General features: G+C 38.2%; 1 protein-coding gene and 1 long non-coding RNA gene across 2 annotated transcripts; one reads left to right on the top strand and one right to left on the bottom strand.

The window, feature by feature from the left end:
• The first annotated feature begins 4,424 nt into the window (after positions 1-4,424).
• Positions 4,425-6,787, top strand: LOC117126534. The gene is made up of 2 exons (XM_033274862.1): positions 4,425-5,350; positions 5,429-6,787. The coding sequence occupies exons 1-2, from the start codon at positions 4,478-4,480 to the stop codon at positions 5,897-5,899; spliced, it is 1,344 nt and encodes a 447-aa protein (XP_033130753.1). The 5' UTR covers positions 4,425-4,477; the 3' UTR covers positions 5,900-6,787.
• Positions 6,788-7,411: 624 nt separating this feature from the next.
• LOC117126558 lies at positions 7,412-12,347 on the bottom strand. Its single transcript, XR_004449174.1, has 2 exons — positions 11,553-12,347; positions 7,412-11,471 (listed from the first exon to the last, which is right to left on the bottom strand). It is a non-coding gene; the product is annotated as an uncharacterized LOC117126558 (long non-coding RNA).
• Positions 12,348-13,150: the final 803 nt, after the last annotated feature.

The following is a 13,150-nucleotide window of genomic DNA, read 5'->3' as shown; positions in this document are numbered from 1 at the left end:
TTCAAGTGATTTTTGTTCCAGCATCTTTTTAATCAAGAAATCGTCCAATGCACAAGAGGATGCAATCAAATTATGAGTGATCATTGCATGTTTAGAAGAACTCAGATCAAAGCTATTCTTTTTGAAAACAAACGAATCAAAAGATTTTCTAGCACAAAAATCAGTTTTGTTTCAAATCAAGCTCAAGAGATTTTTCAAAACGATCAAAGCCTTTGCTATGCTTTAAAAACTGATTAAAACTCAAAATAAATTCAGACTTGATACCATTTCCTTTTTGAAACCATTTTTGATCAAGAAATTTCTCAGGTTTAAACAATTTAAAAGAATTAATCATGTTTTCAAAAACAGATTTTAAACACACAAAAATCTTTCACCTTTTCAAGACCAAACCGAATCACATCAAGAGAACTGATCTTAACAAACATATCAGGCTGAGAATTAAGCAAATCAGATTGCTCACAGTGCGCTTGAAGTTCAAAAGACAAAGGGGCAGGAGTTGTGCCGGGATCAAAGAAAATATGGCTCTCCATAGCGATGGATGTGATGTTTGTTGCTTCTTCATCAAAAACTGGACCAGGTTTGTCCTCCTCATCAAAGATAGGATCTAGATCTTCATCAAAAGATATCCTAGTGTCAAGAAAAGGTCCTTGATGTGGTAAATCTAGTGGCTCTTCATCCAAAACCTGTGGAAAGAAAACAAGACTACTCGGATGCTCCGGTTGCAAAATGGTTAGTTCTACAATAGCATGTTCAATATCAGTTACAAACTCAGGTTCAAGAGAAGGAAAGATCACAATTTTTCTCACAAGAAAACAAACTTTCAATTGGCTTTTCACCATATTCATCATAGATGGGTAAAGAATCTGAAAAATCTTTCAACTCCTCAACATGGGTTTCAGATTTACCTTTGGATTTCTTGCTGATGAATAAGGATGGCTCAGCTACAGGTGCACGTGTGGATATGCTCTTCTTATGGGTCTGGTTGACGTCCTTGAGGGTATTCACCACTTCCTCCACAAAGTTATCACAAAACTCTTGGACATCAAACTGAAGCAAACGCCTCTTTGGATCAGCTTCACCTTGGGACGACTTGAAAGGTTCATTTCACCTCCTGTTTGGCCTATCTTGCACACTAACAAACTCATCAAAATTATTCAAAGAATATTTAAATGAAGATTGAGAGATAGTTTGTTGTGGGGATTTCTCCTTGCTACTTTTCCTTTGGAGACCAAACATCATAACCAGAAAATCCCAACAAAAAAGTTAGAAAATAAAACCTCACACTCTCAAGTGTTTAATCTCACCCACTCAAGTGTTTCTCTCAGATTTAGGTGATCACACACAAGTTTCTACTCAATGTTCTAAGAAGAACAAATCAAAGAATCCCAATGGACAAAATCCAAGCAAACACAAGGGAATTTTAAAAGAGAGAAAGATAATAGATTTTTGGTTTTGGGAATCCATTTTAACCACCTCAAAGGCTGGATTTCTCCTCAGCCAACAGGCTTTCTCTTCCACCACCAATCCCCAAATGAAAACCTTTTCAAATTTTTCTTTTTGATAGATCTTTTCTTTTCTTTTTTTTTCTCTTTTTTTTGATAGATTGAGGGGCCCGGATTCAAGATAGATAGAAGAAGAAGTGTTTATGATTTAGAAATGGAAGATGAGAGAGATGAATGATTTCGAAGATACCAAACGAGTGGCTCTGATACCACTTGAAGGACCCTAAGATATGCTCACTCGAATGGATCAGATTTGGATATGAACTCCGGATGGAGAACTGAATGGATTGAAGGGTCACACGAAGGTTGTGGAAATGCCTTCGATATTCCCGACTCCAAATGGTGCTTGATATGACTCACAAGACCACCAAGTGAAGGATCTCTCGTCGTTGCTTGATATGACTCACAAGACCAACGATTTAAGGAAGTGTTTACTTGGATATGACTCACCAAGAAACTAAGAACAAGTTCTTAAACAAAGAACAAAGAGTTTAACTCAAACTTTAGGCAAAAACGATTTCTTTTTATTAAAATGAAAGAGTTTCATATTTATAGATTTTTTTAGATCTAGGAATTAAATAGAAAAGTAGATCAAGATCTAGATCTAGATCAAGTCATTAAACAAAATAAAGACAGATTATTAAAGGGAAGTTTACTAGAATGTTACATATTTTAGGTGTATTGACTAGAATGATACAGATCTTTTTTTTATTACTAGAATATTTTCGATACCAAGCGTACCCTTTTTTTACGTTATGAGAAAAAACGTATTTACGAGAATGCCATTACTTTTCGCTGCCACGTAGGCAAAAAACCGGCGCCACGGAGGAATTCGCGTCCGTATTTTCATTAAGTCAGCTGTTAAGCGATAGATACGTAGTTACGGCCGATTTATCTTTACGTTACGGCTGACTTAATACATACGACTGACTTAAGTGAAAGTGGCTGACTTAAAACTATAAGTCAGCTTGCCGATACAACTGATTTACAGAAATCCGGCTGAGTTATGTGACCACGGCTGACATAATGATACAAATGACGGCTGACTTATACATCGGCGGTTTGATTTCTGGAAAATTTGGCTGAGTCGTGGTTAAGAAACGGCTGAGAAAATTTTTTTCAGCTGAGTAAAGGAACATGGATGGGCTGGGTTATTGAAGCCACGGCTGAGTTATGGGATGCTGTTACGACTGGGTTTGTATTAGTCAGCCGTTAAAGCATGGATAAACAGTAAACTCAGCTGCTTTGCGGCTGACGTATGAGCGAAAGATTAATTACTAGAATGTTCTCGTTTGATGGCTGATTTACGTAACGATACGGCTGACATATGGTTGTTCATCCTTATTGCGGCTGACTTACTGTCAAAAGATTAATTACTAGAATGTTTCCATGTATCGGCTGACAAAGTGTAAAAATGATGGCTGACTTATTTTGGCTGAGTTACTGATTTGTTTGTCGGCTGATTAACCGATGTTCCATGTCATCTGCCATGTCATCAACTCGGATTTGACATGTCATCACTAACGGTCGCCCAATTTACAACTGAGTTACGAGACCTTTCAGTTGTCTTCTTCATCTTATTTTTGAATGATTACACAGCCTTTCTTTTCTTCTTCATCATCTCAGTTATCTATCCTCTTCATCTTTCTCATATGGTAATGGATCCCGTTATTATTGTTTCCGGTAAATGGATTATGAAAAAACGATATGTATTCAACGTCGACAGTAGAGGGTGTAGAGTTCTTCATTTAGGTGAGAAAACTAAACTTGAAGATTTCACAAAGTCTGTCATCGACGATTACGGTTTGAATGATTTGAAGGTTCATATTCTGCTTAGCTACATGTTTTCGAATAAAACATTGAAAACAATGGCGCACAACACTCCACCAGTTTACGTGTCCAACACTCGACAATTGCAATGTTTTCTAAGCTTAAAGAAAAGCGAACAACTACGTCTCTGTGTGGAGATTACAGAGAAAAAGGATGACAGCTCAGACGTAGAAGCTTCAGAAGAAGAAGCTTCAGAAGAAGAAGCTTCAGAAGAAGACGCTTCAGAAGAAGACGCTTCAGAAGAAGAAGCTTTAGAAGAAGAAGCTTTAGAAGTTGAGTCTATAGAGAATGGGAGTTACGATGGTTGCAGTTTGGAGGATGAACAAGATGAAATTGAGAATGACTGCTTTAGTAACGTTGAAATACACGACGTAGCCGGAGAAGATGAAATAGGCAAAGAAAACGAAGAAGATGATGAATTTGAAAGTCGATTTGATATGTTCGATGACTCGGACGGTGCGTCATCTGAAGATGATAACTTCAGCACATACGGTGAGTCTCCTATCGAAGAAGACGAAGATTCACCAACGCTACCTTCCAAGAAGAGATATCAGAACTTCTTGATGAGCGAATCTAAAGGGAATCTGGAGGTTTTGAAGTTGGAGATGTCGTCGTTAGACCTTGCGGTAGGACAACGATACTTGACTAAAAAGCATTTGAAGAGACGACTGAAACTTTTTACAGTGAGGCATCAATTTGATTTTGATGTAGAAATATCAAACCTGACAACATACGTTGTTAAGTGTTGGGTTGATGGATGTACATGGAGAGTTCGTGCATCTACCGAAGGATTGTCCCCGCAGTTTTATATTCGTATTTACGACTCGGATCATGCATGTTCTGTAACTGAGCGTTCTAATCGATCTCGAAATGCAACACCGGATATTTTAGGAGAGTTGTACAAGAACTTTCTCGGCGACGTTGGTCCGGCCGTTCGCCCTGAGAGTGTCGGAATAGCTATCACTAAGCAGTTTGGTGTAAAGGTAATTATGTTAAAACGGCTGAGTTATGGTAGAGTATAGGCTGGGTTATTTTATGTTAGAAATGGCTGAGTTACAAAACTATGGTTGAGTTATGTTTACGTTGTGACCGTCTTAATGATATGATGTGGCTGAGTTATGTAAATTGTTTTTTCATGTGAGCAGATGGAATATTGGAAATCACACCGGACGCTTAAATGTGCAAGGGAAATCGATGAGGGCACACCTGAGTGTGGTTTTGAACTCTTGCCTTCTTACTTATACATGATAAGAAGGGCAAATCCGAATACAGTTACGCGTCTTCAAATCGATGAGCTTGGAAGATTCATGTATGTGTTTCTTGCGTTTGGTGCGAGCGTTAATGGGTTTCCTTTCATGCGCAAAGTTGTTGTCGTCGACGGTACGTTTCTTAATGGTAAATATAAAGGGACGCTACTCACAGCACTAGCTCAGGATGGTAACTTTCAGATTTTTCCAATAGCCTTCGCAGTGGTTGACACTGAAAATGATGATTCGTGGAATTGGTTTTTTACGCAACTAAAAGTGTTGATTCCTGACCAGGAGGGTCTTGCGATAATATCAGATAGGCATAACTCGATAGGGAAAGCAATTACAAATGTGTATCCGTTAGCTGCTCGTGGAATATGCACCTATCATTTGTATAAAAACATATTGGGACGGTACAAAGGAAAAGATGTATTTCGGCTGGTGAAGAAAGCGGCGAGATGTTTTAGAATGTCTGACTTTGATATGATTTTCGAGGAGATTGAAGCACTTAATCCTGATCTCCACGGCTACCTCGAAAGAGCTGATGTCAGACTGTGGACACGTGTTTATTTCCCGGGCGAGAGGTACAATTTGATGACTACGAACATAGCGGAATCAATGAACAGAGCATTATCGCATGCTAGAGGTCTTAACATTGTTCGAATATTGGAATCGATACGGGTTATGATGACCAGATGGTTTGCTGAACGAAGAGTGGATGCCAGATCGCAGTCAACCACACTCACGCGCGGTGTGGAGAAACTATTACAAGTAAGTCAGTCGTAACAGTAAAATAAGTCAGTCTTTAAATCTAATAAGTCAGTCGTTTTAATTGGGTTTTGTTAATAGGGACGTGTAAGTGCCTCCCGGGATTGGACGGTTCAAAGGATTGATGACCATCACACTGAAGTTAAATATGGCGCTGCTGGCGAGTCTTTGAATGTTGTTAATTTGGTTGAGCGAAAGTGCACATGTCGGCGTTTCGATGTCGAGAAAATACCATGTGTACACGCAATCGCAGCTGCAGAGGAAAGAAATGTTTCTCGAATATCACTGTGCAGTCCTTACTATAAAAGCACTTATTTAGCTAGCGCATACGCTGAATCGGTCATGCCGGTTGACTCAGCGCTACCTGTTCCAGATAACGTGGCTAACGTACAGTGCTTTCCACCGTTTATTCGTCAACAACCGGGAAGACCTAAAAAAAATAGGATGAAATCTGCTTTAGAAGTTGCACTTGCAAACAAACGTCCTAGGAAAGAGCACATATGTTCTCGTTGCAGTCAAAGTGGACATAATGCGAGAACTTGTCCGATATAAGCAATTGCTTTTCATGTTGTTTTGAAATACGGCTGGGTTTTGTGTTGTAATACGGCTGGGTTTTGTGTTGTAATACGGCTGGGTTTTATTTTCATTGATTTGCACAACGGCTGGATTATTATTTGTAATACGGCTGGGTTTTGTGTTGTAATACGGCTGGGTTTTTTTGTATTGTGGTTGGGTTTTTATTTTCATTGATTTGCCCGCTTCCCATTACTCAAGAGAGACACAGACATCGAAAAACGAAATGTCCGTACTTAATTGCCCTACGTTACGTAATAGCCCCTACGTAATTATTGATTATAAAGTGGAATACGAAAGTAGCGAATTAAATTAAGAGAAATTAATCTTCATTGGCTGAGATAATGTTACTCACACGCCTAATAATTGTCGTGATTTCTAATGTCAGCTCTTTTATTCAAACGCAGTTGAAAAAAACTTCCCCGCTAGAAACACGAAACGTCGCGAAGTCAATTAAGGCTGAGTTATTGTAATACACGGCTGAGTTATGGATTAAATTCCCGCTCAAAATAAGAAATAAGAAACGCCGCGATACGAAACTACAACCGTTAACTGCAGATAAATAAGGTACTTCTCAAACAATTACACATCTTCAACTCTCTATCTTTTACACAACTGTCCTCTCAGAGAAAATGGAATATTTCCCTCTGCTTGAATTGCCTGAAGATCTTCAGGCAATGGTGGTTGAGCGTGTGGCCCGTAACTCCTTCCAAGATCTCTACCGCCTCAGAGCATCGTCCAGGTCGATGAAGGCGTTAGCAGAGATGCGTAGGGTATACCATTATTTCGATGTGTTATCCTTTCCCTGGGGTCTCATTATGCCATCTCAGTTGTTGAAAACTTGCTACGCTGAGAACAATCCAAGCACAATTTATGTAAAGGGTGTACAGTTTTTCTACTCATACGATGAGCAAGATTATGGCCTTTCTCTCCTCAAGCGTGCAGCAGATGCAGGATATGAGCGTGCAGTGTATACACACGCTATGACTGAAGCAATCTTTTACGGTGATGCGCAGTATTTTCGGAGAATTCCAAGAGCAACTGTTGACAGGGTCGGGAAACTTGTTCGAGATGCGAAATGGGGATGGGGTTTGTGGCATACTGACGAGTTCCGTCAAATTAAGGCCATGTTCACTTCTACTTATGTTCCGTCCTTCTACCTTTGCCAATGTGCAAATGTTGTGGACCGACAATGTCTCTGCCTATGGCACATTGATGTGACTAAGACGACAACATGTGTGAGCGCTGTTTCTGGATCAAAGAGATTTCCTTGTTCTTTCGTGATTTTGAACCGATAAGCCTGTTTAGGGACACAAGTAAGTGGTGAAGATGTCTCTGCATCAGAATCTTATCTTTTTTATGTTTTTTGCTATGCCATTATGTATGTCGAACAAAAAAATTATATATTCTGTTTTTATGGCTGACTTATTTTCTTATGGCTGAGTTATTTTTATCTTATGGCTGACTTATTTTCATCTTATTGTAATACACGGCTGAGTTTTGATTGTTTTTTGATTGTTAGAAATATGACTGTTTTTTGATTGTTCACCTAAACGTTAAGACTGATATTATTACATGTTACGGCTGAGTTGTTGTTTCGGAAGAAATTAACAACGGCTGAGTTAAATCCGAGTTACATAAACATAGACTGACTTATGAGTACAGAATCTGAGTAAACAAAGAAGTAGTTGTAGCAACTAATACATTTAAGACTTCATCCTAAGACATTCAATAATTTTTATGATCTCAGTTATGTCTTTCTTCATATCATCTAATTCTGCTTTTATAGCGGCCAAATCCTGCTCTACCGTCGCGAGTTTGTTTGCCACAACTACAAACTCTTCATCATGTGCTTCATCAAGCCATTTGAAAACATGGTTTTGACCCGAATTTGCTCCACATCGATAAAATCTTCTACCCGGATTCTTTATTGTACCTGACGTTAACACAATGGTAGCAGCTCCACAGTCGCACGTCCTTGGAATTCCACGCTGTAGATCCATCTAATTTATACATCATAGCACACAAAAATAATGCAAAATCGAACAAGGCCAAAATACAAAAAATAATTCAAAATCGATTTTGGACGAAAGAGACTTACTTTAGGTTTTAGAAGTCGACTCTGGTTTTTCCTTTATCTTTTACTTGTAAATATTGGAAATATAATAGGGAAATCATATTAAATATAAAGATCACGCGTGTCCAAATAAAATAAACATATAATGACCTCGATATCGTAAATTACTCGGACATGCGTGTCAGGACATAACTCGACACTGAGTTAAATTATGTTACAGCTGAGTTTTATTCTTCGGCATTATTAATTATTAACAATGTTACGGCTGAGTTATATTTTCCGGCATTATTTACTTTACACAAGGAAAAAAAAAGAAATCATTTTCGTCCCAACGCGAAAAAAAAAGAAAAGCTCTCGACGACAGGCGATTTCGAAGCGTCTCGATACGAAGGTAAAACCGAAGCCTCTCTTTTGCAGATTTGTGGATTCAGCTTCGGTTCGATGATGTTTTCTTCCCATTCTTTTCTTGTTTGCAGATGCCTAATTCGCACAAACCTCATTTCTTGAAGCCTCTGCTTCCCGATTTCCACAGTGGCGTGGTAGACACACACTCTCTATTTCTCATGTGTATATGTTCCTATTTTAGAGTTTGCTTAACTTTGGCTTTTCTGACCTGCAGACAATACCACTTGGCTTCTTCTCACAACACATAGAAGGGAAGACAAACCGGAAAACATGGAAACTAAGATCGGACGCTACAGATCAAACTTGGGAAGTGATACAAGAAGGCAGGAGACTCACCGGAGGTTGGAAAGATTTCACCACAGCACATGACCTTCAAATCGGTGACATTGTCATCTTCAAACACGAAGGAGATATGGTGTTTCATGTCACACCATTTGGTCCTAGCTGTTGTGAGATTCAGTATACACATCCTCACATCATCAAGGAAGAAGCCGATGCGGATGATGTTCCTTCTTTCTCATTTGACTATTGTTTTCAGGCTGAGGTCACTGCTTCGAATCTAAAAGAAGACAAACTTGTGAGTCGATTTTCAGTTATAGACCATATTTAGTTAGTTATTAACATATGGTTTGATCTGTTCAGTGTCTTTACGTTCTGTGTTTGCAGTATTTAGTTAGTTATTAACATATGGTTTGATCTGTTCTGTGTCTTTACGTTCTGTGTTTGCAGTATCTTCCTGAGGGAGCTACGACTTGTACTGCTTTGAACAAACAATGCCAAGAGATAATACTTGTCAACAAAGAGGGAAATTCATGGACTGTGAGTTTGCGATTTAGCGAAGCAGACGGCATGTATTACATCAGAAGAGGCTGGAGAAAGTTCTGTCGTGCTAACAGATGCGCCATAGGAGACTTATTTGTGTTCAATGTGGTTGGAGATGGGAAAACTACTCCACTAATGTGTGTATGTCCGGAAAGGGAAGAGTGATTTTGAACCTAAACTTATGTATGTCAAACCAGAAATTTATGTATGTCTCTTTTTATGGCTGACTAATACTCATATAATGGCTGGGTTATTGTTTGATTATGACTTAATTAACGTAACGGCTGAGTTGCAGTGAACGTTATAACTGAGTTATTAAAACATTATGACTGACGAATACTCATATTATGGCTGGGTTATTGTTTGATAGTGACTTAATTAACGTAACGGCTGAATTGCAGTTAACGTTATAACTGAGTTATTAAAACGTTATGACTGACGAATACTCGTATTATGGGTGGGTTATTGTTTGATAGTGACTTAATTAACGTAACGGCTGAATTGCAGTTAACGTTATAACTGAGTTATTAAAACGTTATGACTGACGAATACTCGTATTATGGCTGGGTTATTGTTTGATTATGAATTAATTAACGTACTGGCTGAGTTGCATTGAACGTAATAGCTGAGTTACTAAAAACATTGCGTCTAAATTATGATTACAACACATGACTACGCAAAGAAATAGTGCCAAAATATGGCCATACCAAACCCACAAACCACCACTGGAAACATCAAACACTTCATCTTTTCCGCTTTACCGAGTTCTTTCTCCAACCGACCAACGTCTACTCTCAGATCTGATATGCCTTTGGTCATGTCACTCATCACCGATTTCATATCTTCTACCTCTTCCACCAAGCACTCGTCCGCCCATTTGAATAAATGTCTCTGATTTCACCAACATGCCCAGCTCTTAGTATCACATTGACAGTATAATGAATAAAATTAAAAATCAAACCTTAATATATCCTTTGCGACAGCAATAGTACAGTCGTCCTGGATTAGCCCGTGATGCAGATGTACATAATTCAGCGGGTTCACCACACCAACACTGTTTCGGCGTTCCTCTTTCCACATGCCGGCGGTGAAAGTAAGTGTTACCAGACACAGATGATGAAGAAGACATTTTCTTTGAATGAAAGAGAAATTGGTGTGAAAGACAAAGTTAAAACAATAGTGGTAGTAATATAAAATCATTTTTTTAAAAAAATTCAAATAAAGAGGAATAATTTAAATTAATAAACTATTAAATGCCTCGATATTAGGTTTGAGCCGTATTTTCCACACACGTGATGCACTTTAATTATGACGAATACTCAATCAAATCAAGAAATACGAAAGGTTCTTTATTATTTTATCAAACACTTAAGTTGAATTCGTATTACGGCTGTGTTAGCGTCTATATTTTGGCTGAGTTAACGTAGATGTATTGACTGAGTTACATTAAAAATAACAATACCTCGATTATGTAAATAATCCGATACATGCGTGCCAGCCGTATAATAATGAGTCTCGATATTCTCAATGCAAACGAAATTTCTCATGCACATAATAATAACAGAATAAAGGTCTCTAATAATAGTAGTCTCGATAATGTAATGACGGCCATAATAATGAGTCTCGATATTCTCAATGACGATGGAATTTCTCGCACGTATAATAATAAGAGAATAAAGGACTCTAATACTGGTCTCGATTAAGTAATGGCGGCCATAATAATACATGGAAAATAGCGTTAACTTTGGCTTTGTATTTTTACAATATAAGGCTGAGTTATTAGTATCTTAATTCGTATTACGGCTGAGTTACTTAACTGAAACACTGACGTTTGACGCAAACAATTCCGGCTGAGTTAAACAACTTTATAAAACCTTAACGGCTGAGTTAAACAACTTTATAGAAACTAAACGGCTGAGTTAAACAACTTAATAGAAACTTAATGGCTGAGTTAAACAACTTTATAGAAACTTAACGGCTGAGTTAAACAACTTTACAAAAACTTGACGGCTGAATACAAACAAAAACAACAAATCAATTACTAAAACCAAAATTATCAGGACCAAATTCTTCAAACATGTGGACAAGATCACGCCAAACTCTAGTTAGCATCCACGCAGGCTTCTCACCCCCATGTGCCCACCTCCTCTTCAAGAGGCGCATCTGACAACGAAACACCGTTCTGGCCACCAGATTAAAATTTGTCCAAACTTGAAAATTATATCTTCGTGCCCACGTGCGTTTGCGCTACAACAAAAAACCAATTTCCAAATGTAAGTGCTGTTATTATGTCTAATATCAAAAACAATTCAAAGATGTTGTCCTTACAGCGAGTTGAAGAAACCAGCGTTCCTTAAAATGATCGGGAATGGCGCGCCATGTCGGCCAATCATGAACCCATCCTTCTGCTAAAATCGACGGGATGGCCAGGGAGAGATCGCTTAGAAATTTAAACCAGATTACGCTGTCAAGCAAGAAACCCGGGCCAGGGTATAGAACGGGAAGGTTTTCACGATTTTCAGAGTTTAGTATCTCATTGACTCTGTTCTCTAACCTTTCTGAATAACCAGGAACAATCATAACTTTGTAAGGCGATATAGAGATATTGTTTAGGTTTTCTAGTGAGATAAGGCGAGAAAGTGCAAGAGAAGGGGGCTATATATAGGGGAAGTATAGAACATTAAAGGTCGCGAGATAAAATATCTAAAATTTTCGCGCCATATGTAAATATTAACTTACACTAACAGGCTGAGTTATTAAGACCTTTACGGCTGATTTGTTGTTTGCCGTTTAGGGTATAGGGTTTAGTTATTTAGGGTTTGGGTTCCGAATAAGATTGTTTAGGGTTATGATTTATGATGTACGAACCACAAGATATGATAAATATCACAAATTCATAATAAATAACACAATAACAGTTTACGTGTTTTGAATCATGCTCACACCTCATATCACTGCCTAGAGTTTTAGGTACTCGTAAGAGACAACATATACCTCAAGATTATAATCGATTCCAAACTCGTATAGTCAACAAAGATCATGCTCACACATTGAGTTATTATTAATTATTTTGATAATTGGACTTTATATATAACATTCGAATGAAAAATTATTAATTATTTTGTTCTAGGGTATGTTTGAGGTATGACTGAGTTATCAATAAGTACTGGCTGAGTATTACTAATCGATATGACTGAGTTATTACAGCAGTTATCCAAAGTCAAATAGTTAACATAACAACAAACACAGGTTCACAAACAAACACAGTTTCATTTTGACAACAACTTGTTCATTCCAACATTTCCTCCTTCCTCGAGGATATCTGCTGCCATCTTCACCCGTAACCCTTGAATATTACTATCGTTTATGCCATAAAAAGACACCAAGCGCTAGACACTCCACAAACTTCAACGAATAAACCCCACAATCACCTATGATGTTGTTTTGTGGAATGTATCTTTTGCTCCTCCGTCTGAATGCGAACCTCTTCCTAGAATGCTTTCGGAGATCGGCAAGAATAAGCTCATTCAACATCCAGGGAAACATCTCCAGTAGAGACCATATCTCCTTTTTATGCACTCGCAGCTGTCTACATAGCAGATAGTGTACGGTCCTACCAGACCAAATGCTTTCGCGTGAAAGTAGCCTAGCAACTACTCCAATGGGAGAGTTCACCAGTTCTTCCCACACATCGAGTCCTATTGTTTCTTTAATGTGGGGGAAATGTCCTGCACGGAAATTATGATTGATATCTTTACCTTCTAGGTTAGAAGGGTAAAGTCTTGGAGGGTAATCACGTGGTTCGACTTGACTAATCCATCTGATCATATAACACAACAATAAATCAGCCACAACATAAAAATAACACAGCCATATCATAATATTAAAAATATATTAGGTCATATATATAACTCAGCCATAACATA

Source organism: Brassica rapa, chromosome A07 (genome assembly GCF_000309985.2).
Source record: "Brassica rapa cultivar Chiifu-401-42 chromosome A07, CAAS_Brap_v3.01, whole genome shotgun sequence".
In the NCBI taxonomy this organism is placed as follows: domain Eukaryota; kingdom Viridiplantae; phylum Streptophyta; class Magnoliopsida; order Brassicales; family Brassicaceae; genus Brassica; species Brassica rapa.
This window is presented reverse-complemented; position numbering and strand designations above follow the sequence as displayed.

What these genes read in the sequence shown, in the direction of transcription:
- LOC117126534 (XM_033274862.1), top strand. Translation starts at nt 4,478, where the DNA reads ATGGAATATTGGAAATCACACCGGACGCTTAAATGTGCAAGGGAAATC. An exon ending in GTGTGGAGAAACTATTACAA is followed by an intron (nt 5,351 to 5,428) that starts GTAAGTCAGTCG and finishes TTTTGTTAATAG; the next exon opens with GGACGTGTAAGTGCCTCCCG.